The 27,447-nt window shown below is 40.1% G+C and overlaps 1 protein-coding gene across 4 annotated transcripts in view; it reads left to right on the top strand.

Moving 5' to 3' along the window:
• shf (Src homology 2 domain containing F) overlaps positions 1-27,050 on the top strand; it is a 115,635-nt gene extending 88,585 nt beyond the window's left edge. Inside the window, exons 3-8 of one of the 4 annotated variants that reach the window (XM_078795860.1) lie at positions 333-551; positions 2,769-2,867; positions 11,427-11,582; positions 18,497-18,674; positions 19,028-19,147; positions 24,749-27,050. In XM_078795860.1, the coding sequence (XP_078651986.1) occupies positions 333-551; positions 2,769-2,867; positions 11,427-11,582; positions 18,497-18,674; positions 19,028-19,147; positions 24,749-24,935 (959 nt within the window). In that variant the 3' untranslated portion in view covers positions 24,936-27,050. The remainder of the gene's footprint in view (positions 1-332; positions 552-2,768; positions 2,868-11,426; positions 11,583-18,496; positions 18,675-19,027; positions 19,148-24,748) is intronic. The other 3 variants (XM_058088446.2, XM_058088447.2, XM_058088448.2) reach the window with 3 other exon arrangements.
• Positions 27,051-27,447: the final 397 nt, after the last annotated feature.

The following is a 27,447-nucleotide window of genomic DNA, read 5'->3' as shown; positions in this document are numbered from 1 at the left end:
ATAAATACCCCCTTTTCTGGTATGGCTAACCAAGGGAGTGTAAATCTTTCTCCTCCATATCTATTCCAGACGTCTCACAGGAAACCTATCGACATCCCCCTTGCTAAGAGAAGGAAGTCTTGGCATCCCCACTTAGACTAACGTATCCTCAGCTTTAAATCACTACAAGGGTTGGAAAGGATTTCACGTGCAACACATGTTCTTTTTATAACCCAACCAGATGTTTCTTAGGGCTTCTGCTTCTGTTTTGTTGCCAGATGTGCCCCAATAGAACTAAACCAAACAATCTGAGCAATAACATTACCGGGAGCTCTGTTCTTCTGTCTTTTCAGAAATCCGATCCAACAGCCGAGGCCCCAAAGACAGCGCCTCAAAGCAGCTGCCCCTCTATGACACTCCGTACGAGCCGGCTGAGAACGGCGGAGACTCCGACCCCGAACGCTCACGATGCCCCCGAGAGAGCCGACTGCCCCAGGATGATGAGCGACCCCCTGAAGAGTACGACCAGCCCTGGGAGTGGAAAAAGGAGAGGATTTCCAAAGCCTTTGCAGGTACAAGTAGGACGCAATTAGGAAGCCATTTATAGAAGGTTGTTGTCAAAGTGCCGCAAAGACCAAGATGATCTACGTGACACTGAGAAATCATAAAACAGGATAGCTTTCTCAACTTTCACAAATGAATCTTTCCAAAATACTTTCCAAAATAACTTTAGGCCCTGTTACCACTAAACAGTACGGTTAGTTCACTCCTTTACATCACTGTTTACACTGTTGGTAGTTGTTAGCTAGCTGCTAAAACCCTTTTAATGATCAATCTACTGTGCAAGGTTGGAAATGATTAATAGTGATTCATGTGTTCGTCCTAGCACCACTGGACTGTAGTGTTTTTGCGTCCTTGTTATAACTTACTGCTGCTGTCGTCCTTATGCTATTTTCCTCTTCCTTTACTACAACTTCTACCCCTCATTCAGCCTGTCCAGAAGCCCAACTTTTTGTGCAGTGGTTAGCATCTTCCTCTGCAAACATACAGAGTTCACATTGCTAGCTCTTTGCTAGCTAACAGGAGACACGGCACGGAGGAGATTGATGGACAATGTTCTACAGTCCCTTCGGCAATTAGGACGGAGAACACAATGTGCGGGTTCTCTCGTGGGCCCTGTTACCACTAAACAGTACAGTTGGTTCACTCCTTTACGTCACTGTTTACACTGTTGGTAGTTGTTAGCTAGCTGCAGGGATGCAACTATTCTGCAGTAGGACACTACTCTCTTGTTAAAAACCCTTTTAATGATCAATCTACTGTACGAGGGTGGAAATGATTAATAGTGATTCATGGGTTCGTCCTAGCACCACTGTGCTGTAGCGTTTTTGTATCCTTGTTATAACTTACTGCTACTGTTGTCCTTATGCTATTTTCCTCCTCCTTTATGTAACGAACTTAGGATGAACATATTCCGTAATGGCGCTTTAGAGCTGCGTAACTTCTACCCCTCATTCAGCCCAACTTTTTGTGCAATGGTTAGCATCTTTCTCTGCAAACATAAAGATTTCAGAGTCACGTTGCTAGCTCTTTGCTAGCTAACAGGAGACACAGCACATAGGAGATCGATGGACAATGTTCTGCAGTCCCTTCGGCAATTAGGACGGAGAACACAATTTCAGATTTCACCCATAATAGGTGGAATCTGAAAAATAGTCAGCTTGGTTTTGTTTTTGCAGTTATTATATGTTTTAAGGCTATAAAACCCCTCACCAGGGATTAATATTTTCTCTCTTGATTAAAAACCGTCAAAAGTTCTAACCTCTGTTTGAATTTTAATGATCAATCTACTGTACAAGTTTGGAAATGATTAATATTGATTCATGCGTTCGTCTTTGCGCCACTGCGCTGTAGCGTTTTTGCATCCTTGTTATACATAACTTACTGCTGCTGTTGTCCTTATGCTATTTTCTTCCTCCTTTATGTAACGAACATAGGATCGATTTAGCTTTAGAGCTGCGTAACTTCTACCCCTAATTCAGCCCAACTTTTTGTGAAGTCACAAAATCAATCAATCACAGCATCCTGAAGTCAGATATTTACACATGCATGCTAGCGTATAGGATACCTGTTGGAGTGACGCCAATACACTGAAAGTACCTTTGACGGTGGGAAAATCATTCCATCTCGTGATGGTTGCACACATACGGGGAAAAAAAAGAGACCAAACTACCATATAAACTCCTGTTTATATGGTAGTTTGGTGTTATGTTGCATAATAATACTGTCAGCATGATTTGTACCCATAGCTGAAATCATCGTTGAGCCTGAACAGCGCCCCTGCTGTCTGTTGACATGTAGTACACGCTATTAACCAAAAGCCACAATTGTTCTATTCTATCACTGAGTAGACTGCATCATTGCAAGCTCAGCACGACTGTACCATTTAGTGGAAACGGGCCCACAGAGAGTGGATTTTATGAGAAAAATCTTCCAATATGAGCCTTTTAACCTTCTTTCGTTCCCTCTTCTGCTTCACTAACACTTTATTCTTCCACTTTTAACCACTTTGAATCCCGTTCTGCACCCGCCACCTTGTTTATTCACAGGCGTCTATTCTACTCTGCTGCTTTCCTGCAAAAGTGTGTGTTGTTATGTAGGATGGCTAAGGCAGCCATAACATCACACAGGGCTGTTCTAGAAACGTTATTTCAAATTTGTTGTGATATTTAATCACCTCATCTATATATATATATATATTTGTTTCTTTTTGTTTTATCCTTGAACAGCTCTGCTTTGTTATGACTGCATTAGCTACGAGGGTTCTGTAAGTGGCACTGGATCACTTCCCCAAAGAAGAAAGGACTGCAACTCTAAATCCCTCACAGGTACCAAATATGCGACCAGGCTTCTTGGGAGTATTCATTCCTCTTTTGCTGGCTTGTATTTTTTTTTTTTTTATGCTTTTACCAGAAATGATGTGCTGAATTTAGGCTTTTAAGGTACGTATACGTGGCATCAGGTTGTGCTCTTTTATCTCGCCGTGAATGCAATGCACTAATAGGATGAGAAAAAGGTCGCCTTCTTGAAGTGAAAATTAGCTGGCCATGAATGACTGGAATGACATTATCAGGACGCTGCAGAGGCGCCGTGGTGCAACAAGCGTGGAAATATTACACAATCATGTCGTATTCTATTGATTTTTACACATCTGACTTCAAAATCAGAGCACATTTCATTGCCAGTTAATAATAATGGAGCTTTGTTAATTTGGGTATTAGAATACTATTTTACTATTAGAATACTATTCAGTAATACTATACTTTTGAGAATGGGCGGCACGGTGGTCGAGTGGTTAGCGCGTATACCTCACAGCTAGGAGACCAGGGTTCAATTCCACCCTACCACTTATCCTCACGAGGGTCGCAGCGGTGCTGGAGCCTATCCCAGCTGTCATTGGGCGAGAGGCGGGTGGGGTACACACCCTGGACTGGTCGCCAGCCAATCACAGGGCACATATAGACAAACAACCATTCACACTCACATTCATACCTATGGACAATTTGGAGTCGCTAATTAACCTAGCATGTTTTTGGAATGTGGGAGGAAACGGGAGAAAAACTCACACATGCACGGGGAGAACATGCCGAGGGTGGAATTGAACCCTGGTCTCCTAGCTGTGAGGTCTGTGCGCTAACCACTCGACCACTGTGCAGCCTGTAAAATAAATTACCCACAAAAAATGTGACTTATGTATGTTTTTTTTGACCTAATTATGCATTTTTAGCCTTGTACGACTTATACTCCGGAGTGACTTATAGTCCAGAAAATACGGTAATTCTAATTCCATTATTCCTTATGGAAATAGTTTTAAAAGAATACAAAGAATAAGTCACCTTCAAAGTTCCATTGTATGAAGTCAGGTAACAAATATCCAATCCTAGCAGCAGGATGGCACATGTGAGGGAAGTTGTTTTTTTGTTTTTACTTTCATCATGACGACTTTTCATCCTCACCGCCGCCATGTTTGGCTAGGACTTACTGTGTGCCAGTTTGTGTTTTATCCGTAAGCAACGACATGTTTGCAATCTGCATGAATATCATTTGGGGGATGATATGGGGGGGGGGTAACAGAGAGGCTCTGGGGTGAGTTGGTGTTTGAAGCATGCTTGGATATAATGGCACTCATCCTAGCTCCTCTCTCAAAGATGGATGAGAGATGGAAATATGCTTTTGAATTGGTTGGAAATATTCTACAATGTAACTGGTGCAGAAATTATACGAAGTATTGTGTACATACAGTATCATATTTACTGCAGATAAGGGTTTGTTGGAGTCACTCACTTACTCCCAAAGACGTATTTATACATCTCAAAGGACAGCTTTTGCAAAATGGCTGAGATTGAATGAGTTCATTATTATTATTATTATTATAATGGTTTCATTCCCATTAGATGTCACTTAAGGAAGAAAGCTTCTGCTCAAAAGCACTTTGATTCATCCGTGTTGTGCTCGCCGTGTACGGACGACACTAACAAATAGGAGTTGTCATCTCAGGTGTTGAACATCCTTAGATCCATACATTAAAGGAGACTTTCTCTATGCATTTCAAGGCCTGGCGCAACTGCCGTAATTCCTCTGCAATAGCAAAGATCTCATCTCCGGTGTCAAGGGGTACATCGTGATTCACTATCTACAGGGCAGATACTTCTTTGTAGCTCACTATTCAGGCTGTAGCTTTAAAAATAAAATTAAGTAAAATAATTAATACCTGATCACTGTTTTGTGGTTGACTATGGCCTATTATTAGTCAAAAAATATTGAAAGACAAGTCCAACATGATAGAGTGAAAAAAAATAAGTTCACCTCCGAATCCGTGTGGAAGTGGTAATTTTTTGGCTTCTTACTTACTCTTTTCTTGTTACAATGATGAGACATGACATGACGTTACATTACCTTCACAATGCATATCCAACATGATAGAGTGGAAAAAAAAGTTCACCTCCCAATCCGTGTGGAAGTGGTAGATATTTTTTTTGTAGCTCACTATTGTAGCTCACTATTCAGGCTGTAGCTTTAAAAAAATTAAAATAAAGTAAAACAATTAATAACTGATCACTGTTTTGTGGTTGACTATGGCCTATAATTAGTCAAAAAATATTGAAAGACAAGTCGTATGTGGTTGTGGTCACGACGCATCGGTAATGTTACAATGATGAGACATGGCATGACATGACGTTACATTACCTTCACAATGCATGTCCAGCATGATAGAGTGAAAAAAAGTTCACCTCCCAATCCGTGTGGAAGTGGTAAACACTTCTTTGTAGCTCACTATTCCCGCTGTAGCTTTAAAAAAAATAAAATAAAGTAAAATAATTAATACCTGATCAATGTTTTGTGGTTGACTATGGCCTATTATTAGTCAAAAAATATTGAAAGATAATGCATATCCAACATGATAGAGTGAAAAAAATAAGTTCACCTCCCAATCCGTGTGGAAGTGGTAATTTTTTTGGCTTCTTACTTTGTCCTCTTTTCCCACTTTGTTTGAAACACTTAACAGTTAAGAATAAGTAAATTTAAAAGGCTAATGGGTTAGCTCGCTAGCTTGCGTTACTGGTGGCGGCGGTCTTTTATGTCCCTGCAGTGATACCCGAGTCTGCACAATATGGTGTAAACAAATAATAATAGGAGTTTGAAGGTGACTATAGGGGTGTTATTTCATGTCTACAGAGCTCTAAAAATATATTTAGAAAGTCATAAACCGGTTTTCTATGCTCTAACAACAAAACTTCAAGGACATAATAAACACCTAATAGTCACGAACCGTGGATATACAATAGCTGACTTTTTGGAATGTTAAATCAATTGTTTGATTTGAGTTTGAATCTGCTGTAGCGGAAGAATGAATATGTTAAAATATATTTTGAAGCACAAAAGCCTGTTTCAGTATTCAAACAGTTAGTTTAAAGTATAAAAGCTCTTTGTGTGAGGCAGACTCTCCTTGCTTTTATTCCTAGCAGCGAAGTAAAGGACGCTCAGTGACTAATGTACTCACCGCCAATTGAATTTTCATGGCCCGTTCCTGCAAACATGAAAACCTTCACAATTTATACAGCGACATTAAATGGGGGAAATGAAAATGTCCCCAAATTAAATATGATGAGACTGTGTGGAAAAAAAAAAAATCTATCATAAAAATGGGCGTAAGGAAATACAGTCTTGAGATAATCCCTGCCTGCTCCCGCCCACCTGCGTTCAATGCGACAATGCAGTGTGCGCAAAAAGACGATTTGTCCTCATTAATGATCAGCCAAGGAGAGCGGAATAATGCTCTTTTTTTTTGTTTTTTTTTTTTAAACTCGTCCCTATCACTGCCTGCACGTTATTATTCACACGTGGACTATCTCCTGACAGCCATGCAATGGAATGTAAATTCCCCCGGCCTTGTTAGAGGTGTTGGGAGTCTGTGTACTTGCGCTTTTGGTTAATCACTCATCCTTGGCGTGACCCCCCGCCACCGGCCTTGAGGACAGTCACACACTGTGGGCCACCACTGACTGACTGACTGACTGACTGAGGCGGTTGATGGATGAGGCGGGAGGTGAAGAGTGACGATGATGCATTATATGCGGAACAAATGAGGAAGCCTGAATGGGAGTGAGAGGAAGTGTGCTGGCATTCCCGATACGTGAGAGTCAGAAACTCATACCGAATAATGTGTTCATTCATTACATTAAGATGTGACTTGATATTACCGTATTTTCTGGACTATAAGTCGCAAAAGGCCAAAAATTCATAATTAAGTAGAAAAAAAACATACATAAGTCACATTTTTTGTGGGTAATTTATTTTACAGGCTGCACGGTGGTTGAGTGTTTAGCGCGCAGACCTCACAGCTAGGAAACCCGGGTTCGATTCCAACCTCGGCTATCTTTGTGTGGAGTTTGCATGTTCTCCTCGTGCATGCGTGGGTTTTTTCCGGTTTCCTCCCACATTCCAAAAACATGCTAGGTTAATTAGCGACTCCAAATTGTCCATAGGTATGAATGTGAGTGTGAATGGTTGTTTGTCTATATGTGCCCTGTGATTGGCTGGCCACCAGTCCAGGGTGTACCAGGGATAGGCTCCAGCACCCCTCGTGACCCTTGAGAGGATAAGCGGTAGAAAATGAATGAATGAATAAATATTACATTTCTAGAAACCCTACTTTACAGAAATTCACTTATCACAGTCAGATCTGGGATCACTTAACCGTGATAAATGAGGGATTACTTTAGAAAATGAATGAATTAATGAATAATTTATTTTACAAACTTAACCAAAACAGCCATTACGTCCTCTTGGAAGGCAAGTTCTAACAATGAAATACCGTATTTTCTGGACTGTAAAACATGCTAGGTTAATTAGCGACTCCAAATTGTCCATAGGTATGAATGTGAGTGTGAATGGTTGTTTGTCTATATGTGCCCTGTGATTGGCTGGAAACCAGTCCAGTGTGTACCCCGCCCGCCTACCGTATTTTCATAATATATAAGTTGCACAATGCCAAAAATGCATAATTAGGTAAAAAAAAAAACATTGCGGGTAATTTATTTTACAAATTACTTGACCAAAACAGACATTACGTCATCTTGGAAGGCAAGTTCTACCAATAAAAGAATAGAGAACAGGCTGAATAGGTGTAAGATACACAATGGTTATTCAGCTACACAAAAAATAAACATAAACTGTTTTTTTTCATTTATAAGTCGCTCTGGAGTATAAGTCACAGGAACAGCCAACCTATTAAAAAAAGTGTGACTTATAGTCCGGAAAATACGGTAGTTTGAGGGAATCTCGTAACTGCAACACAACACTTTGTGCGTTTTATGACAGTACTTCACTTCGAATTGCATGACGGCCCGATGCAAATGCCTTCGTTGGCCCACAGGCCGCAGGTTCGCCACCCGCTTCATATTTGAATAGCAGCACACACACACACTAAGATATGCCGCCACTGGAAATGTGAGTCCCAGCACAGCAGGAGCCTCCAGAGCCTTTGTCACTTAATCGCCTTGCCCTCCGTGCCCGCCTTGTTAAGTCCTTTCACATTGCTCCAGGCCAGCGGGGGGCACCATGCATTTAACATGGCAGATAAGAGGAGCACTGTTGCTGGCTCCCTCAGGTGTGGCTTTGCCTTTATGGATTTTTAATGAATCTTCACAGGGGCTTAACGAGCCAGAAAGTCTTAATGTCCCACAATAAATAATTGATTCGGTTACAGTCCAGCGCTGGCAGGATTCTGTCCCGGTTTTGGTCCTGCTGGGCGACGGCGTGCTGATAACCTTCCCGACAGACGGCCCTCTTTCTTTCAAACGTGTCCCGCCGCCGGCCTTATCTTCACTGGCACACATTGGCCACACACGATGGCGCCGTAAACCTTTTCCCTTCACAAGCTTCCTGCTCCGTCGCCTGTCGCTAACTCATCTTCACCTCCCTCCCGTACTTTCATCACATTTCCATTCGGGTCCTTTGGCATACAAATGCCACTCATTGAGAAGCAGATCTTTGCTTTGAAATGGAGCCTGACTGTATAATGCCATGGATGCGGCTTGAAGAGGCTCCTTCCTAAGCGGTACCGCTACCGGGGGAGCAGAAACGGCTGGGTCTGATACCGTCTTCTGGGCTTTGGACCGCATCGTTTTTGCGGTATAAACATGGCAGTTTTGAATATGCATGCAATTAGCCGAGCAAATTAAGCAGAACCAAATTAAATGGCGGCGGTGCAAACAAGCAGAGCCGGTGACGGTGAGTTCAGCTGTTTTTGCAGTGATAAAATGCCGTGTGAGCTAATGAAAAGCCTCACGGAAACAAAAACCTGGTTTTAAAAATAGAACAAAGTCTTGTGGGAGAACAAAGGACAGTATTTCATCGGTATTGTGAGTAGTATATACGTATTAATATTAATGTATACGTTGTATTTAATTGATAATTGATATTATGAACCATTGGAGGATGCCAGATGGGATGTGTCGTAGTTGTCTACAACTGCTCTAAATGCGACTATTAATGCTTCTGTTCAGTTAATCGCAGAATAGTGGATGTAGTGTGGAAAAAAAACACACACACAGTGGTGGAAAAAAAAACACAAGATGACAGTTTCACAAGCTTATCTACCTCTGCATGCGCTTTAAAATGTTGTTTGGGTGTGGAACTCAGTTATATTTCACTTACCATACTGTTTTTTTATAGCGCTGTAAATGCAGGCTGAGCAGTTTGCTCATTTCCGGTATTACAACATTGGTTCTGTTGCGGCAGTGTTGTACAGTATCGTACTTCTTAATATCATCTTGTCAAAGAGAGCTACATTTTACTTTTCAGTTTCTCATTTGCTCCAAATCATTATTAACTCATTCGCTACCAATACGTTTTTTACATTTGCGCAAGAGGCACAAAGAGGTGATGATGCAATTCCACAATAGAAGAGATCATGTTTAATGCAAGGCTGTATGGTGGTCGAGTGGTTAGCGTGCAGCAGACATAAGTTCAATCCCACCCTCGGCCATCTCTGTGTGGAAAATGGGTTTACTCCGATTTCCTCCCACATTCCAAAAACATGCTGGGTTAATTGGTTATTTGGTTAATTGGTGTACCCCGCCACCCGCCCGAAGACAGCTGGGATAGGCTCCAGCACCACCGCGACCCTCGTGAGGATAAGTGGTAGAAAATGAATGAATGAATGAATGAATGGATATTACATTTCTAGAAACCCTACTTTACAGAAATTCACTTATCACAGTGGGATCTGGGATCACTTAACTGTGATAAACGAGGGATTACTGTGCAGCCCTATTTTATATCTTGTCAAACGACACCCCACCTCCTGGGATAGGCTCCAGCACCACCGCGACCCTCGTAAGGATAACCGGTACAAAATGAATGAATGAATGTTTGATGCAGTTGTAAGCCGAAAAACCGCATCAACGGGGAATTTGAATGCATGTGCACATATATGTTGTTATATTTGTAAAAAAAAAATGGTTATTGTCATGTAAAACAACCATTTTGTCTAGACATTCTGACTAAATATATATGGGTACATTTGTGTCAAAGTGAAAGTTATGCATCTTTTCACAAAAAGCCTTTTTCCACTGTTTTTGAACTAAAACTTACCGACGTTCTACTGCTGATTACTAAAGAACGGAAAAAGGTAGAAACAAACTTTTTTTTCTTGGTGGAAGATGAGATTCTAATCATTCTTTTGGTATACACCATGTTTATGTAGCCCTAGGACACGATATTCTGTGTGCCTTGAAAATCTGCATCTTTTCACAAAAAGCCTTTTCCCACTGTTTTTGAACTGAAACTTACCGACGTTCTACTGCTGATTACTAAAGAACGAAAAAAGGTAGAAACAAACTTTTTTTCATGATGGAAGATGAGATTCCAATCATTCTTTTGGTATACACCATGTTTATGTAGTCCTAGGACACGATATTCTGTGTGCCTTGAAAATCTGCATCTTTTCACAAAAAGCCTTTTTCCACTGTTTTTGAACTGAAACTTACCGACGTTCTACTGCTGATTACTAAAGAACGGAAAAAGGTAGAAACAAACTTTTTTTCCTGATGGAAGATGAGATTCCAATCATTCTTTTGGTATACACCATGTTTATGTAGCCGTAGGACACGATATTCTGTGTGCCTTGAAAATCTGCATCTTTTCACAAAAAGCCTTTTTCCACTGTTTTTGAACTGAAACTTACCTGCGTTCTACTGCTGATTACTAAAGAACGGAAAAAGGTAGAAACAAACTTTTTTTTCCTGATGGAAGATGAGATTCTAATCATTCTTCTGGTATACACCATGTTTGTAGCCCGAGGACACGGTATTCTGTGTGTCTTGAAAATCTGCATCTTTTCACAAAAAGCCTTTTTCCACTGTTTTTGAACTGAAACTTACCGACGTTCTACTGCTGATTACTAAAGAACGGAAAAAGGTAGAAACAAACTTTTTTTTTCCTAATGGAAGATGAGATTCTAATCATTCTTTTGGTATACACCATGTTTATGTAGCCCTAGGACACAATATTCTGTGTGCCGTGAAAATCACTCAAAATCATCAAAAATGACCAATACAAAAAGGCACAATCTCTACAATTATCGCCCTAAAGTAAAAGCAAAATGTTTTTTTTTTACTTTCAAACAGAGGTCTTAAGATGTTCTGTATTTCAATCAACCTGAAACCAAACCTTGGAACGCGTTTAACTTCACCTTTCAGTCCTCTTAGCTTTTTTCTTTCCCACAGCTGCTGTTGGCTCTCCAGTCTCTTCAGTCTTCTTCTTCTTCTCTAATCAATCATCACTATCTCTTTTCCCTTCTTTGTTGTTGTTTTGTTTTTTTGTTTTTTTTTGGTGCATCTTCCTTCTCTTCTCGTCACCTCTCGTCTACTCGACACTCGCAGTAGAGATTAAAGTGATCAAGGACCTTCCGTGGCCCCCTCCGGTGGGGCAGCTCAACACCAGCCCTCCCCCAGTGGTGGTGGAGGAGGAGCTGGAGTCGCCCTCCCAGACGGCTGAGCCCTCGCCCGGACAGCCAGCCAGTGAGCAGCACCACCAGGGTGGGTGTTGGTGTTCCACTTGTCTAGTGTCATCCATCCATCCATCATCTTACCATACGTCCATCCATCCATCATCTTACCATACTTCCATCCACCCATCCATTGAGATCAGTTTGATACCCACTTTATAGCATTTTCAGCCGCCATCATCAAGGTTGTTAATATGTGGTATAATTCGGTGGAGGTGTTGCAATTTTATATCTTAACCTCGATTTGTTATGATTAGATATTTTCTGTTTTTTGTTAATTTTCTTTAGGGCATAAGCACTACATAATTGCATAACTGGAAAACCCTCATGAAGGCCGTTGATAAAAGGTATGAGTCGATGTGGTTTATTGAAATAAAAATGTCAAAGTTGGCTGCACGGCGAGTGGTTAGCGCGCAGACCTCACAGCTAGGAGACCAGGGTTCAATTCCACTCTCGGCCATCCCTGTGTGGAGTTTGCATGTTCTCCCCCCGTGCATGCGTGGGTTTTATCCGGGTACTCCGGTTTCCTCCCACATTCCAAAAACATGCTAGGTTAATTAGGTATAGGTATGAATGTGAGTGTGAATGGTTGTTTGTCTATATGTGCTCTGTGATTGGCTGGTGACCAGTCCAGGGTGTACCCGGCCTCTTGCTTGAAGAAAGCTGGAATAGGCTCCAGCACCCCCCGCGACCCTCGTGAGGATAAACGTTAGAAAATGAATGAATGAATGAATAATGTCAGAACGAACAAATCTATCAACTGAGTAGTTTTAATTCATTTTAGTTTTATTTAGGTTCATTAAAAAGCTTATCTGTGTGGAGTTTGCATGTTCTCCCCGTGCATGCGTGGGTTTTCTCCGGGTACTCCGTTTTTTTCCCACATTCCAAAAACATGCTAGGTTAATTGGTCGACTCCAAATTGTCCATAGGTATGAATGTGAGTGTGAATGGTTGTTTGTCTATATGTGCCCTGTGATTGGCTGGCCACCAGTCCAGGGTGTGGTAGGCTCCAGTAGGGTGCTTTTTGAGTGAACTTTGACCTTAGACTCTTATATGTAGTGAGTGCCAGGTGTTTTAAGCGGGTTTTAGATTTGAATAAGAATAGCATTCATCACAGATAAACAAAAAGAATGACGCTGCGTTCTTTCGGGAAGACACGACTCCAAGGGTTGAAGTCAAAGATCACCGTTATGATTCCCAGGGGAAAAAAAAACAAAAAAACAACCAAAACACTGAGCTAGTCATGGATCGAAAGAGTTTACAACTTCCCATTGCTGCATCAGGTATTATTAGCTTTGTAAACACTGCACTTTTCCATCTGGATTACATGTGGCAGAAAATCACTCAGTCCTGTGCTAGTTTTAGCGCTAAAGGCTCATTAGTTTTAATTGTGCTCAACTGCCTCCTGCCATTGGCTCTGACCCCCCCGTTTCCTCTTGTCAACACACCCAAGACGCTACCAGATGGCTCCCCAAATGCTGGCTGGGCTTGGCGGGGTTTGAGGTTCTGGACTTGAAGGTCTTTACTTCAGTTTGTATTATATTTACTATTTCATATTTTAACACGGAATTCAGCTTCTGGATTGGTTTATTTTGGACGACTTGCGTTCTTAATCACCCAGGGAAATGTAGAACGTGTGGTAGAACTAATGCAAGGAATGGGATTTCCTCCTTGGGTGTAAAAGAACACCTCCGCACGCTGTGGGCGAGGACAGGGCAAGAACTTGATTTATGTTAGCCAGTCCATGGGAAAGGTTCTGGTTTCCACCATATGCGATCTGACCGCCTTTAAGACTGGAGTCCGACTTGTAAAGCGATCCTCACTCCGATCCAGCACGGGTCAAAGGGCATGTAGGGGGACGACGGGGGGCTGGATCTCGTAGGGGGTTGGTCGGGTACCCTATCCATGACTACATGAATACAGTTCCAATGAACTCTGGTCACCATCAAGACACAAAAAGCCAAATAAAAAGCTTAGAAAACCATCTTTTGATGCCTGCTGAATTGAAGTCTAGTAAGATTCGATGCCATCCCAATGCGAAGACGGTCGGAACCAAGAGGCCGCCATCTGTCACCATCCAACCGACACTTCCATCCGATGCACAGATTCCATCAGTCGTAACAAAAGCTGCCACAACACAATCTATGTTTGGGAGACGTCTCGTATCCGTGTGTGTGTGTGTGTTTTTTTTCCCGTCAGAAAAACTCCCCTCTTAAGCCGCCTGTCTGAGCTTTTGTTCTCCGCTCGGCCAATCATCTCGTCAATCTGCTGTCAAGCCAGACACAGCACAGCAGAATAAGCTGATGTTCAACCCCTAAAACAGGAAATTCCACACACACATCTGAATTGGAAGAATTCCCAATCCGGGAATTCTCAGCTTTGACATAGGAGGCTTTGGAGGGACAACATCTGCTTTTTCTTGTTGAGGATGCTAGGATGCTAGGAAAGAAGAATGCTTAACGTGAAGATATGATCTTATCTTTATATGATAAGATTTATATATAAGCATCTGAGGAGCCAAAACAGACATCATTTCAACTTTACTGACCACATGATAAAGCGGGGGGGGCTGCACGGTGGTCGAGTGGTTAACACGCAGACTTCACAGCTAACAGACCAGGGTTCAATCCCACCCTCGGCCATCTCTGTGTGGAGTTTGCATGTTCTCCCTGTGGGTTTTCTCCGGGTACTCCGGTTTCCTCCCACATTCCAAAAACATGCTAGGTTAATTAGCGACTCCAAATTGTCCATAGGTATGAATGTGAGTGTGAATGGTTGTTTGTCTATATGTGCCCTGTGATTGGCTGGCGACCAGTCCAGGGTGTACCCCGCCCGCCTCTCGCTCGAAGACAGCTGGGATAGGCTCAGCACCCCTCGCGACCCTTGTGAGGGAAAATAATACAAGTAATACAAATGTAAAGGTGATTATAGGGGTGTTAGTTCATGTCTAGAGGGCTCTAATAATGTTAAATGCCATATTTAGAAGATCAGAAACATGTTTTCTATGCTCCAACTATGAAAAGATGGAGGGATTACTGTATAGTTGTATTATGTACATTATATATGACATGTTGGTTGCAAAGCAAAATTAGTAAATAATAATAATTATAATAATTATAATAGGTTAATTGGCGACTCCAAATTGTCCATAGGTATGAATGTGAGTGTGAATGGTTGTTTGTCTATATGTGCCCTGTGATTGGCTGGCCACCAGTCCAGGGTGTACTCGGCCTCTCGCATGAAGACAGCTGGGATAGGCTCCAGCACCCCCCGCCACCCACGTGAGGATAAGCGGTAGAAAATGAATGAATGTTAAAGCGGTTCCAGGTCCATTTCAAATCCAAACTACAACCAGGAACTGTCGTGTGCTCAGGGCAAAGTCAAAGTCCCCCTAAAATGTTCTTAAGCCCACCTAAAATGTGATATATTTTATTTATTGATATATATTTTTTTATCATGATAAACTTATTCATTCATTCATTTTCTACCGCTTTTCCTCACGAGATATATAATATATATATTATATTATTATTATAAATTTATTTATTTATTGTTTTTCTATTTTTTATAGAAAATGTATATATATTTCCCCTAAAATGTTCTTAAGCCCCCCTAAAATGTGATATTTTATTTATTTATATATATATATCTTTTATCATTATAAACTTATTAATATAAATTATATATATATTTATATATATTATATATTATTATACATTTATTTATTTATTGTTTTTCCATTTTTCATGGAAAATTTATATATATTTCCCCTAAAATGTTCTTAAGTCCCCCTAAAATGTGATATATTTTATTTATTTATATATATTTTTTTATAATGATGAACTTATTATTATAAATATTATATATAATATATATATATTATATTATTATAAATTTATTTATTTATTGTTTTTCCATTTTTTATAGAAAATGTATATATATATTTCCCTTAAAATGTTCTCAAGCCCCCCTAAAATGTGATATATTTTATTTAATAATATATATATTTTTTATCATTATAAACTTTTTATTATAAATTATATTATATATAATATATATATTATTATAATATTATAAATGTATTTATTTATTGTTTTTTCCATTTTTTATAGATTTTTTTTACAAAAAAAATCTCTGACAAATTTCATATAATAGGGCAAAAGCAGGCTAATAAGAAAGCCAATAAGCAGGCTAATACTAGCCTACTACTACTACTAGTAGTAGTAATAATCAGAAGAATTATAATGATGATAGTAATAATAATGGTTATTTAAAAATTGATCAGATTTTGACAGTTTTGCAGTGTAGATTGTGTGTACTTGTGTAAAGTTAATGGTGGCCTAAAACAATTGAGTATCTCTACTAAATCTGTCCAAAAGTGGGAAAGTTATATCCCGGTTCTTGTTCGTTATTTGTTTTGTTTTTTTGATATTTTGATTTTTTTTTTATGTCTACTACATTCATTTATATCCTGTGCATCTCCAGAGGGCTAAGCCCCCTCTGTCCTCAGAACCTAGTGACGCCCCTGGACACCCATGGACTGTTTTGTCCTAACATGTGACCCTTCTTGGTCTTGAGTCCTTCTCATAAATCACTTGCATGAGTTTATTTATGTTTAGGCAGATGCATCATTGAGCTCAAGGCCAACGAGTTCATTCATAGAGTGGAGGTAAAGGGGAGCCCCTGCTGGCCAAAGCTGGAACAGCACCTCAATACATTTGGGATCTAGTCCTCTTTATGCATGGAAAACAAAGCAGTCGAATAAACCAACAGGCCGGACGTGGACATGTTGTGCCTGCCATGTTCGCCCACGCTAATGGGACCCTCGTCAAGCTTTACCGTTGATGACGGAGCGTTTACTGTCAGCTCTGTGCAGTCGTTCTCTTCATCAAGAGCCCTGATGTTGATATGTCAGAAGCCCACCAGTGTTGCTTGAGAAGCCACGGGTACCGTGACATCCATTATAGTGACGGATGACGGCGGGAAAATGGACGCAAACACTGGGGGGAAAAAAAAAAAACGTACAATTTTTGCTCACCAGCCCAGAATGTGAACCCGATGGTAATGAAACGATGCGTCGTATGCATGGCGGCTGCATGGCGGTGAAGCTGCTCAGTGACCTCCAGCAGGTGGCCATCAGCACAATAACCTTGCGCCATTTTGAACTTTTTTTGGTTGTTTTTGTGATGTTTGCTGTGTGTGTTTGTGGAATTTACACTTAGTACGATTGTGTTAATTTAATCCGTTTTTAGAAATAATAGGGATTTAATTCATCTGGCATACAAGTGTAAAAAGACATTAAACCACTGTTGGTATCAGACAGGGGTCAGCAACCCGCGGCTCCAAAGCCGAATGTGGTTTTTCTGCCTCTTTGTTGTGGCTCCCTTTGCAATAATTGAATATTTTTTAACACCTGAATAGAAAAAATGAATGTAATGAGTTTTAAAAAATCCAACTTTGTGTGAGACCATGAATGCATCCTGAATTCTGACTGAGAGAATGAGCAGAAACGTGAAGGAAAATAAGTAATACTTTCCCAAAGCTATTTGACATTTCTAAAAAATAAATTAGAGATCATTTTTTAAAAAAAAAACAACTACATGGGAACTTTTTTGCACCAGAGTAAACAAATCAGTTTACAGTAATTTACACATATGTACATTTTTAAGTTTATCTCCAAGCAAGAATACTCCAATTTGTTTTTCTTACTACTACTTTGATACCTCCAAATTCCCTCCAATGTTGTTTTGCTGCTCCAGGCTATTTTTCTTAACAGGGTAAGCAGGTAAAATGGCTCTTTTCATAGTAAAGGTTGCCGACCCCTGGTATAAGACCACAAAAAATGCCATATTTTTAAAGGCAAAGGTGAATTGTGTCGCCAATGAGCCTCATTTTTTAAAACATCAAGTGTAAAATAAAAAAAAAAAGTTAACCTCTATCCTAAAATTCTAAAAATTTTAATGACTGACAGCCAATATGGTGGCACTTTGAATGCTTGTTGGATTACTTCACTGAACTTTGTGGTGGTTTTGCATATTGTTGGAGATAAATAGACAATAGAGGTCTGACGGACCACTCGGTTATATAAAAATAAAATAAAATAAAATAAAATAAAATAAAATAAAATAAAATAAAATAAAATAAAATAAAATTTAATTTAATTTAATTTACTATAATTTAATTTAGTTTAATTTAATTTATTTAATTTAAAATAAAATAAAATAAAATAAAATAAAATAAAATAAAATAAAATAAAATAAAATAAAATAAAATAAAATAAAATAAAATAAAATAAAATAAAATAAAATAAATTTCACCTTCCCCTTACGTGTTTGTTAATCTCCAATTACGAGGAGAAATAAGACTCACACCCCAATCGAAAATTTACAGAATATATCGAAAATAAGTCAGACAGAATAAAATCACAGCTTTTTCATAGCTCTGTGGCAATGTCTCTTCTACTGGTTGTGAGGTTGCAAAGGTGTGAAACCGAAAAAAAAAAAAAGTTTCTCTAATGATAAAAACACAAAGGCAACAAAGGAGGGAGCAGCAGGCGCTGGCTGAGCTTGTCCTCAGCTGGCAAAAGGCACCATGAAAACATAGTGGTGTCAAACAGACAGGCAGAGGACCAGGATGCATGGAATTATGTCCGAAAAGTAGAATAAGTCCTAGCAAGGGCATCTTCCATCTTCCATGCATGGAAGAAATAAGCAACTCCAAGCTACAAGTAACCAGACAGCCAATCAGCAGCAGGAGAACCCAGCTGTATTGTTTGTGTCCGATATAACTCAACACAAATTATGTTATGGTAACCATCAGTTATTATGTTTTATGGGACATTGTTTGAGGGTAGAAATGTGCCCAAACTGCATAATTAAGTATATGTTTAGGACCTAAATGCAGCACAAAAGGCATTCAAGTCATTGGAATTCTTCTGTCTTGCAGTCCAGTTCGACGGTGTGGAAAAGTCCCGAATGTCGCCCACCAAGGACGGGAAAAGTCGCCCGCTGCAGCGGCACTCCAGCGGCTGCTTGGTGAACACTAAAATGACGTCGGCGGACCAGTCCAGCTCCTCATCCACCGGGGAACGTATCGATCCCAGCATGCCTTTGGAGAGCCAGTTGTGAGTGTGAACCTCCTTTGAGGGCAATCGAACAATGTTCAAGGATGTAAAGTTCATAGAAACGGCAATGCGGTTCATTTCCACTGCACAGTACCACGGTGGCTCAGTAGTGAGGAGCAGCATTGCATATTGCCGTCATAACAAGACACACTAACAACAACAATGGGTGTTATCCAAAAGGAGACTGAGGGCAGCAAGAAAAGGGACAGCTGCTGCAAAGTGGAGACTTATACTGTAGAACTAAAGCATGTGTCATTTCTATGTTAATAATACCTGCTAGTGTCAATAGCAATGCGGTGGAAAAGATGGCGTTTTTTTTTTTTTTAATTCACGTTCCTATTGCTTCCCGACAGCTGGTACCATGGTGCCATCAGCCGGACGGATGCGGAATGCCTGTTAAGGCTGTGCAAGGAGGCCAGCTACCTGGTTAGGAACAGCGAAACGGGCAAGAACGACTACTCACTCTCACTCAAGTAAGTAACTTGCAAAGTTCCGAAACGTGAAAATGAAATTGTGCTTTTTCTTTGGCTTTTAGTGCATGTGTAGAATGTGTTGAGTAACTCCGGCAGTGAATGAATGCCACTAAGTGACAATATCACTCTGTCACAGAGTGGCACATTCCTCTTCTCTCTCCAGTAGTTTTTCTTTATTTTAGTTTTATTTAGTGTTATTCTACATTGCTTGTACAATTTACAACTCAAATCAGGCTCCATATTTGTAATTCCTGTATAGTAGGCGTAATGACTGTCGGCGTTATGAGTATGAGAATTAATTAGATTAAAAGTTTGGGCTTCCTTTATCCCCCTGCTTTCATTTCAATCCTGAATCACAATAATAATAATAATAATAATAATAGTACTACTACTACTACTGATAGTAATAATGATAGTAATAATAATAGTAATAATGATAATAATGATAATAATAATGATAATAATAATGATAATAATGATAATAATACTAATTTATTATTATTATATAATTATTATAATATAACTTATGATACTACTACTAATAATAATAATAATAATTTATAGTAATAATACTAATAATAATTTATTGTTGTTAATAGAAGTTATATTATATAATAATTATTATAATGTATTATTATTATTTAATATAACTTATAATAATAAATTATTATTAATTGATAAAATTATTATTATTATTATTATTATTATCATTATTATTATTATTATTATTATTATTATTATTATTATTATTATTATTATTATTATTATTATTATTATTATTATTATTATTGTTATTGTTATTATTATAGGACAAAAGGTGGGCCGTGGACATTTTTTTAGATTTTCAAGTGGGCCCTGAGTTGTAATTAATTAATTAATTAATTAAGTAAATAATTAAAGTAAAAACTTTTGTGAGGTTTTCTCCTCTGCAGCGTGTACACAGAATACTAGCTGTTGATGAATTCTGACCGGGTTGCACGGGTACTTTAGTGCCATTTTGTATTTTTTCAGATACAGCGTCTTCAAAAATGTCAACATTTCAAGGCGAGACATAATTCACGCATTTGTTTTAACGATATTTTATGAGGATTTTTGACATTTTATGACCTTAAATTCAAATAATTGGATTGACTCCACGGATGCCCCGTGCATGTAATGGTCTACCTGAGCTGCAGTAGTTCGCTGACTCGGCTGTTCCTGGATGGTAACAATCACCACCTCGTGACCTCTATACCTATACATAGCGTCCACCAGCCCTTTATCCTTCACCTCAGCACCGTAACCCCTCTGACGCCTCGCCTCGTAATTTGCTGATGTCTTCCCAGTTCAGCCACCTTCATCAGCGACCCCTCTGACCCTTGCAGAAGGTTTGCGAAGGGGCAGTTTGTCTTGACATTTTGCCCAAGAAGAAGTCACATCTCGTTGTGGCGGGAGCGCTCCGACCGCTTGCGGTGTACGGTAATAGCTAGTCACGGTCGTTAACGCTCTATTTATGATAGCCCTACATTTTTCACATTTTGCTTTGAGAACATTACAGAGCAAAAAAAAAGACAAAGAAAAAGCAAAACACAAGCCTGAAGAGTTAATGATTTCATGCTCAATTCATGAAGCAAACTCCAGTTATTAAAACTTAATTTCCCAAAGATACAAATCAGTTGAAAATAGGGAGCTGCTGAAAAAAGGCCGATGTAATTTCCCAGGAGGACCAAGAGCGAAGAACTCTCCGTAACAAGCAGAGATTCAATATTTAGTAGTAGAAAAGTAAAGATCAATAGCAGCAAACTTTGAAAAGAAGACCACAAGTACTACCCTGTTGCTGTTAAAAACAAATAAATGACATTTAAACGCAAACACACACTATAGGAGATATGTCATTTAAGTTGTATTTCCCGTACAGAGAGATGAGTTAGCCCTTTTTTTGCTGGCTGCAGCTGCCATTAATCCACATCACAAAAGTGTCCGGATGGACCTCAATTACGAGCTGCGCTATTAAAGCGGATATGGAGGGAGTGCGGAAAAAGTGATTTATTTATGGCTTTCAAGCTGCTTCTGCTGAAGATATTAGAGGTAAGACACAGGATAACTTCCGTGACCCCAATGAAGTATCATTTGGGGAAAGATGTATGTTCCAGAGAAACCGTTGGAATTAGTCATGTGACTTCAGCTCATATCATGTTGGCCGAGGAAACTTTTCCTATCTTTCCTAGTAAGAAAATTGAGGATATCATCCAGCCAATCCTAATGTAAAATTTAGCAAAAAACCCATCAAAGTGGAAGCATCCGTCACTTATTTAAAACTAACTCTCCTTAAAGGCAGCAGCTTTAGCATTACACAACCAGGGTCAAGTTTGGGGGTCCTAATGTACACTAAAAATGTGAAACTTGAGCAAAAAAACCCATCAAAGTGGAAGCATCCGTCACTTATTTAAAACTAACTTTCCTTAAAGGCAGCAGCTGTAGCATTACACAACCAGGGTCAAGTTTGGGGGTCCTAATGTACACTAAAAATGTGAAAATTGAGCAAAAAAAACCATCAAAGTGGAAGCATCCGTCACTTATTTAAAACTAACTTTCCTTAAAGGCAGCAGCTGTAGCATTACACAACCAGGGTCAAGTTTGGAGGTCCTAATGTACACTAAAAATGTGACAATTGAGCAAAAAATCCATCAAAGTGGAAGCATCCGTCACTTATTTAAAACTAACTTTCCTTAAAGGCAGAAGCTGTAGCATTACACAACCAGGGTCAAGTTTGGAGGTCCTAATGTACACTAAAAATGTGACAATTGAGCAAAAAATCCATCAAAGTGGAAGCATCCGTCACTTATTTAAAACTAACTTTCCTTAAAGGCAGAAGCTGTAGCATTACACAACCAGGGTCAAGTTTGGAGGTCCTAATGTATACTAAAAATGTGACAATTGAGCAAAAAATCCATCAAAGTGGAAGCATCCGTCACTTATTTAAAACTAACTTTCCTTAAAGGCAGCAGCTGTAGCATTCCACAACCAGGGTCAAGTTTGGGGGTCCTAATGTACACTAAAAATGTGACAATTGAGCAAAAAATCCATCAAAGTGGAAGCATCCGTCACTTATTTAAAACTAACTTTCCTTAAAGGCAGAAGCTGTAGCATTACACAACCAGGGTCAAGTTTGGGGGTCCTAATGTACACTAAAAATGTGAAAATTGAGCAAAAAAACCCATCAAGGTGGAAGCACCCGTCACTTATTTAAAACTAACTTTACTTAAAGGCAGCAGCTGTAGCATTACACAACCAAAGTCAAGTTTGGGGGTCCTAATGTACACTAAAAATGTGAAAATTGAGCAAAAAAACCCATCAAAGTGGAAGCACCCGTCACTTATTTAAAACTAACTTTATTTAAAGGCAGCAGCTGTAGCATTACACAACCAAAGTCAAGTTTGGGGGTCCTAATGTACACTAAAAATGTGAAAATTGAGCAAAAAAATTGCCATGCTGAGATTGAAAGGATTCCCAACGTGATGTTGGGTCCATGTCTGGTCTTTGCTGAAAGATGCATGAGGCCAAGCGGCGGCATGCATGTGTGCTGCATTATTGATAGAGACCCGACAAAGGCTTCCCAGAGAGTTGTCTGACCTGATGGGAAGCGTTTCCTGTCTGCGGTGACCTCACAAAATTCCACACTTGCCTCTCGTCGTTACCTTATCAGAAGAAAGCGTTTTTAGGTGTCATCACATAACTCTAGTAACTAATGTACCGAATACAGCGGCATTTTGCATAGCAGCTGACTTTTATTATGGTATGGAAATAGTCTGACGGGAACTTTTGTGCTGTACTGAATCATGTATGACTAATTCAATTGGCGCTCATGTGAAATGATGGATACCCGCGACATTTGACGCTCCGTAAAGCTTTAAAAGGTTATCACTTCCGCGAAGGATCATTATCTTTTTGAAAGACTGGCCTTTTTTTGCCTTTACCGACGTCTCCCGGATCCGTCATTTACGGGGGACGGTGCTGGCAACGTCGAAAGGCAAAGAGATAAGCCGCCATCGCCGTCTTGTCAAGGACGACTGGGTTCTAATCAAAGTCAGAAAATTCAACGCATACGACAGCACGGGTTCATTTTGATTCGACAAAAAAAAAAAATGCACACAAACACTTCCTGTGTCAGAAATTGGTTTTACTGCCTGCTGGATTGTTTGGGTATAAACAACCGGGAGACATTTGCCTGAAAAATCAGCAGGGAATTAAATAAAAAAAAAAAACCAACAACAACATTGTGTTTATCTTTCTAAGTGTGTTTCTGTGTAACCTAACATCCAACTCCGAGGGGTGGATGATTCATCAAAAGCACTTTGGAGGATCTATTTTTAACAGAAGAGCTCTCCACGGACGAATAGAACTGGAGATACTAAAATAAATGTCACCTACATACGAGAAACACTGTGGCTTGTCCATGTTCTAGATTTATTTTGTCCATAGGTATGAATGTGAGTGTGAATGGTTGTTTGTCTATATGTGCCCTGTGGTTGGCTGGCGACCAGTCCAGGGTGTACCCTGCCTCTCGCCCGAAGACAGCTGGGATAGGCTCCATCACCCCTGCAACCCTCGTGAGGATAAGCGGCAGAAAATGAATGAATGAATGAATATGTACTATGAACTATAGCATAACATAAACAACACAAACAATGCTTGTTTTACATCAAAATAACCATTCAACCACTGTACAATAAAACTAAAATAAAGTAAAATTTTAGCCTATCCCAGTTGTCTTGGGGCGAGAAGCGGGGTACACCCTGGACTGGTGGCCAGCCAATCACAGGGCACATATGGACAAACAACCATTCACACTCACATTCATACCTATGGACAATTTGGAGTCGCCAATTGGAATGTGGGAAGAAACCGGAATACCCGGAGAAAACCCACGCATTCACGGGGAGAACATGCAAACTCCACACAGAATTGAACTCGGGTATCCTAGCTGTGAGGCCTGCGCGTTAACCACTCGTCCACCATGCAGCCCATCAAAATAACCCTTTATTTGCAAATATAACACTGTGAAATATTTAAAATTTTTCCATTTTTTTCAAGTTTCCCTCCAATGCAGATTTTGGCTAAAGAATGAATTGTTTGACTTTGGAGATTCCACTGTAATTGTAATTGACAACTCAGCCATTCTTAATACAGGATTACTGCCAACCCGTAGATGGTGCATAATTCAGGTATCATTAGCGTTATCGGTTGCTGATTGAAAATGTATTTACTTTTTTTTTTTTTAATTTTCTATTTGAGTGCAAAAGATTACTGACAAACTGTAAAAAAGGTATCGATCCGAGTCGCTTCGAAACACACAGGGAGCCTTTTAATTTGCTTTGCTTTTACTGCTCTAGCTTAAAGTGATTTATCCCGGGGGTTCATTAGCTCCATCCGTATGCTCGCCACGTGACGCCCTGCACTTTAAGTAGACGTCTGGCTCAAGAGTTATCAACGCTAATCCAGCCCGGGGCTATTCGTCACGGCCCCTACGGAGGGACGGGGGGTGGGGGGGTGTCCGGTAAGTTCAAGGTGTGTTGACGGCATCCCGTGACAATTGGTATCTGTCTTTGCGTGTCTTCACAGGAGCAGCCAGGGCTTCATGCACATGAAGCTGTCCAGGACCAAGGAGAACAAATACGTCTTGGGCCAGAACAGCTGCCCGTTTGACAGCGTTCCCGATATAATCCATTTCTACTCCAGTCGCAAGCTGCCCATCAAGGGGGCCGAGCACATGTCCCTGCTGTACCCCGTCGCCATCAGGACACTATAGTGCCATTGGTCTTTTAACTCCATCCCCCCTCGCTCCCAAAGAACCCACTTTTTGGGCTCCCAAACTGCTGATTCCGACTCACCTCACTAGCCGACAGATGCCGACTTTTGCAGAATTATTTTATTTTATTTATAATAGGCACCTGCTTCATGGCTTCAGACTTTTTCGGCATTGAACCTCTACACTTGCGGAACCCAACATTTATGAGGACTTTTCATCATGAAGAGCTTTGGTTTTCCAGATGCTTTATAAGCTTGCAAAAGGGAGATGTTAGGGAAGCCTCTAGAGGATGTGTGGGGGAGTACTGTCGCGTCCTGACATGATCTCTACGCTGATATCTCTTTCTTGTCAGAGTCCATACTGACCGCCATCCGTCACCAAGGGAGGGCGTGTCATGCCAATGACAGCATAAGTGGCGAGATGGGCCGAAGCGAGTCACGATGGATGGATGAATGGATGGACCAACCCATCCGGCATCATACAATCGGCTAGGCTGGAAATAGACCAAACCACCACCCCACACTTTTAACCCCCGTCCCCACCCAAGACCGCCTTTAGCATCGGGAGAAATGAAACGCCTGCATTGTCTACCTCAGAAAATCAATGTCATTCTGTCTGCGGATCAATAGGTACAATGGGATGGCCCGCATCCATCTACTCTCCCCTCGACATTCCCAATTTCCTCAAAGTCACATCAGTCATTTTGGATTTCTTTAAAAAAAAAAAAAAAGACAATTTAAGGCTGCCTTTAGAGTGTTTTAGTCACAATGCTGTGTGATGTCAGTAGCCTTATAATGCATGGGTCAGTCAGATCAGCTGGTGTTCAATTCTCCTTTTAAACGATCGTTCCTTGACTGTAATTTATTGGGGGTTAATTAGTGGCGGCTCCCTTTTCCGCCCTCGTTGTGATTCCCTGGGACGATGCTTCTACTATGTGGTGCTCAACGTGTTTGTTTGTTTTTTTCCTTGTCTGCTTGTCAAGCCTTGGCATTTTGTTGCTGACCAATCACAACGCAGCCTGTTGGAACCTGACTCTTCATCACCACTATATGTGCCCAACATATTGTGACCACTGCAAGACTAAACAAAAAAAAATAGAGTGACAGACCCGCAATGAACCTCTTCAGAACACCAGTTCTTGCTTTTGCTCACCAAGCACACTTCATTCATAATGGGAAATATCACGTATACTCGGTTATGTAAGCTAATCGATCTGTTCCAGAGGTTAAACCTCGTGAAAACGGTATTGTCACGCAAAAAGCCAAGCATAAACATTCAAGGTTCATCATCGACAAGACCCGTAAGTCACTAACTAGAAAATAAACAAGGCAGAAAGTGGCCAGCTAACAATTAGACAAACAAATATAAAGAGCTTACAATTATGATTAATCGATTATTCAATTAATTGAGGACTATTTTGGTATTTGATTAATAATTTTTTGATTAAAAAATTTAAATATCCTCTGATTTCAGCCTCTTAAATGTGAATATATTTTAATTTTCCTTAGTCATTCACGAAGAAATGTCTATGATATTTGTGAGGCAAAACAAAATATACACACACATCAGCTTTGGCTTAAAAAAACTAACATTAGTGGGCATTTTTGCTAGCCGGCTAACACACCAGGAAGTAGCCCGCTAACAAATGAACAAACCAGGAAGTAGCTCATTCCCTAAATATGGTTTACTGACTTGTTAGCTTTGAATTCCTTTCGCAAGTGATTATCTTGTACCTAACGTATACTAGTCACAGGACAAACCAGGAAATAATCTGGTCACCAGGAAGTAGCTAACTGTTCATCTACGAAATATACTTGTTAACTCCTGTATTTTATTACCGTTTTCCCCCAATGGCATTGACGAATGCTAACAGGTATGCTAGGAAGTAGCCTGCTAACAAATGAACAAACCAGGAAGTAGCTGCTAATAGAAGCAAGAACTTTACACATTCACTTCCAAAGCAACAAACCAGGAAGTAGCTCAGTCGCTAAATATGGTTTACTAACTTGTTAGCTTTGAATTCCTTTCGCAAGTCATTATCTCGCACCTAACGTATAGTCACAGGACAAACCAGGAAATAATCTGGTCACCAGGAAGTAGCTAACTGTTCAACTACAAAACTACAAAACCAGGAAGTAGCTGCTAATAGAAGCCAGAACTTTACACATTCACTTCCAAAGCAACCAACCAGGAAGTAACCCACTAACAAATTAACAAACCAGGAAGTAGCTCAGTCGCTAAATATGGTTTACTGACTTGTTAGCTTTGAATTCCTTTCGCAAGTCATTATCTTGTACCTAACATATAGTCACAGGACACACCAGGAAATAATCTGGTCACCAGGAAGTAGCTAACTGTTCATCTACGAAATATACTTGTTAACTCCTGTATTTTATTACCGTTTTCCCCCAATGGCATTGACGAATGCTAACAGGTATGCTAGGAAGTAGCCTGCTAACCAGGAAGTAGCTGCTCATAGAAGCAAGAACTTTACACATTCACTTCCAAAGCA

Source organism: Doryrhamphus excisus, linkage group LG13, assembly GCF_037039965.1.
Source record: "Doryrhamphus excisus strain RoL-2023G ecotype Guam linkage group LG13, RoL_Dexc_Guam_v1.1, whole genome shotgun sequence".
Lineage (NCBI taxonomy): Eukaryota > Metazoa > Chordata > Actinopteri > Syngnathiformes > Syngnathidae > Doryrhamphus > Doryrhamphus excisus.
The sequence above is the reverse complement of the archived record's forward strand: the minus strand, read 5'-3'. Positions and strand labels throughout refer to the sequence as shown.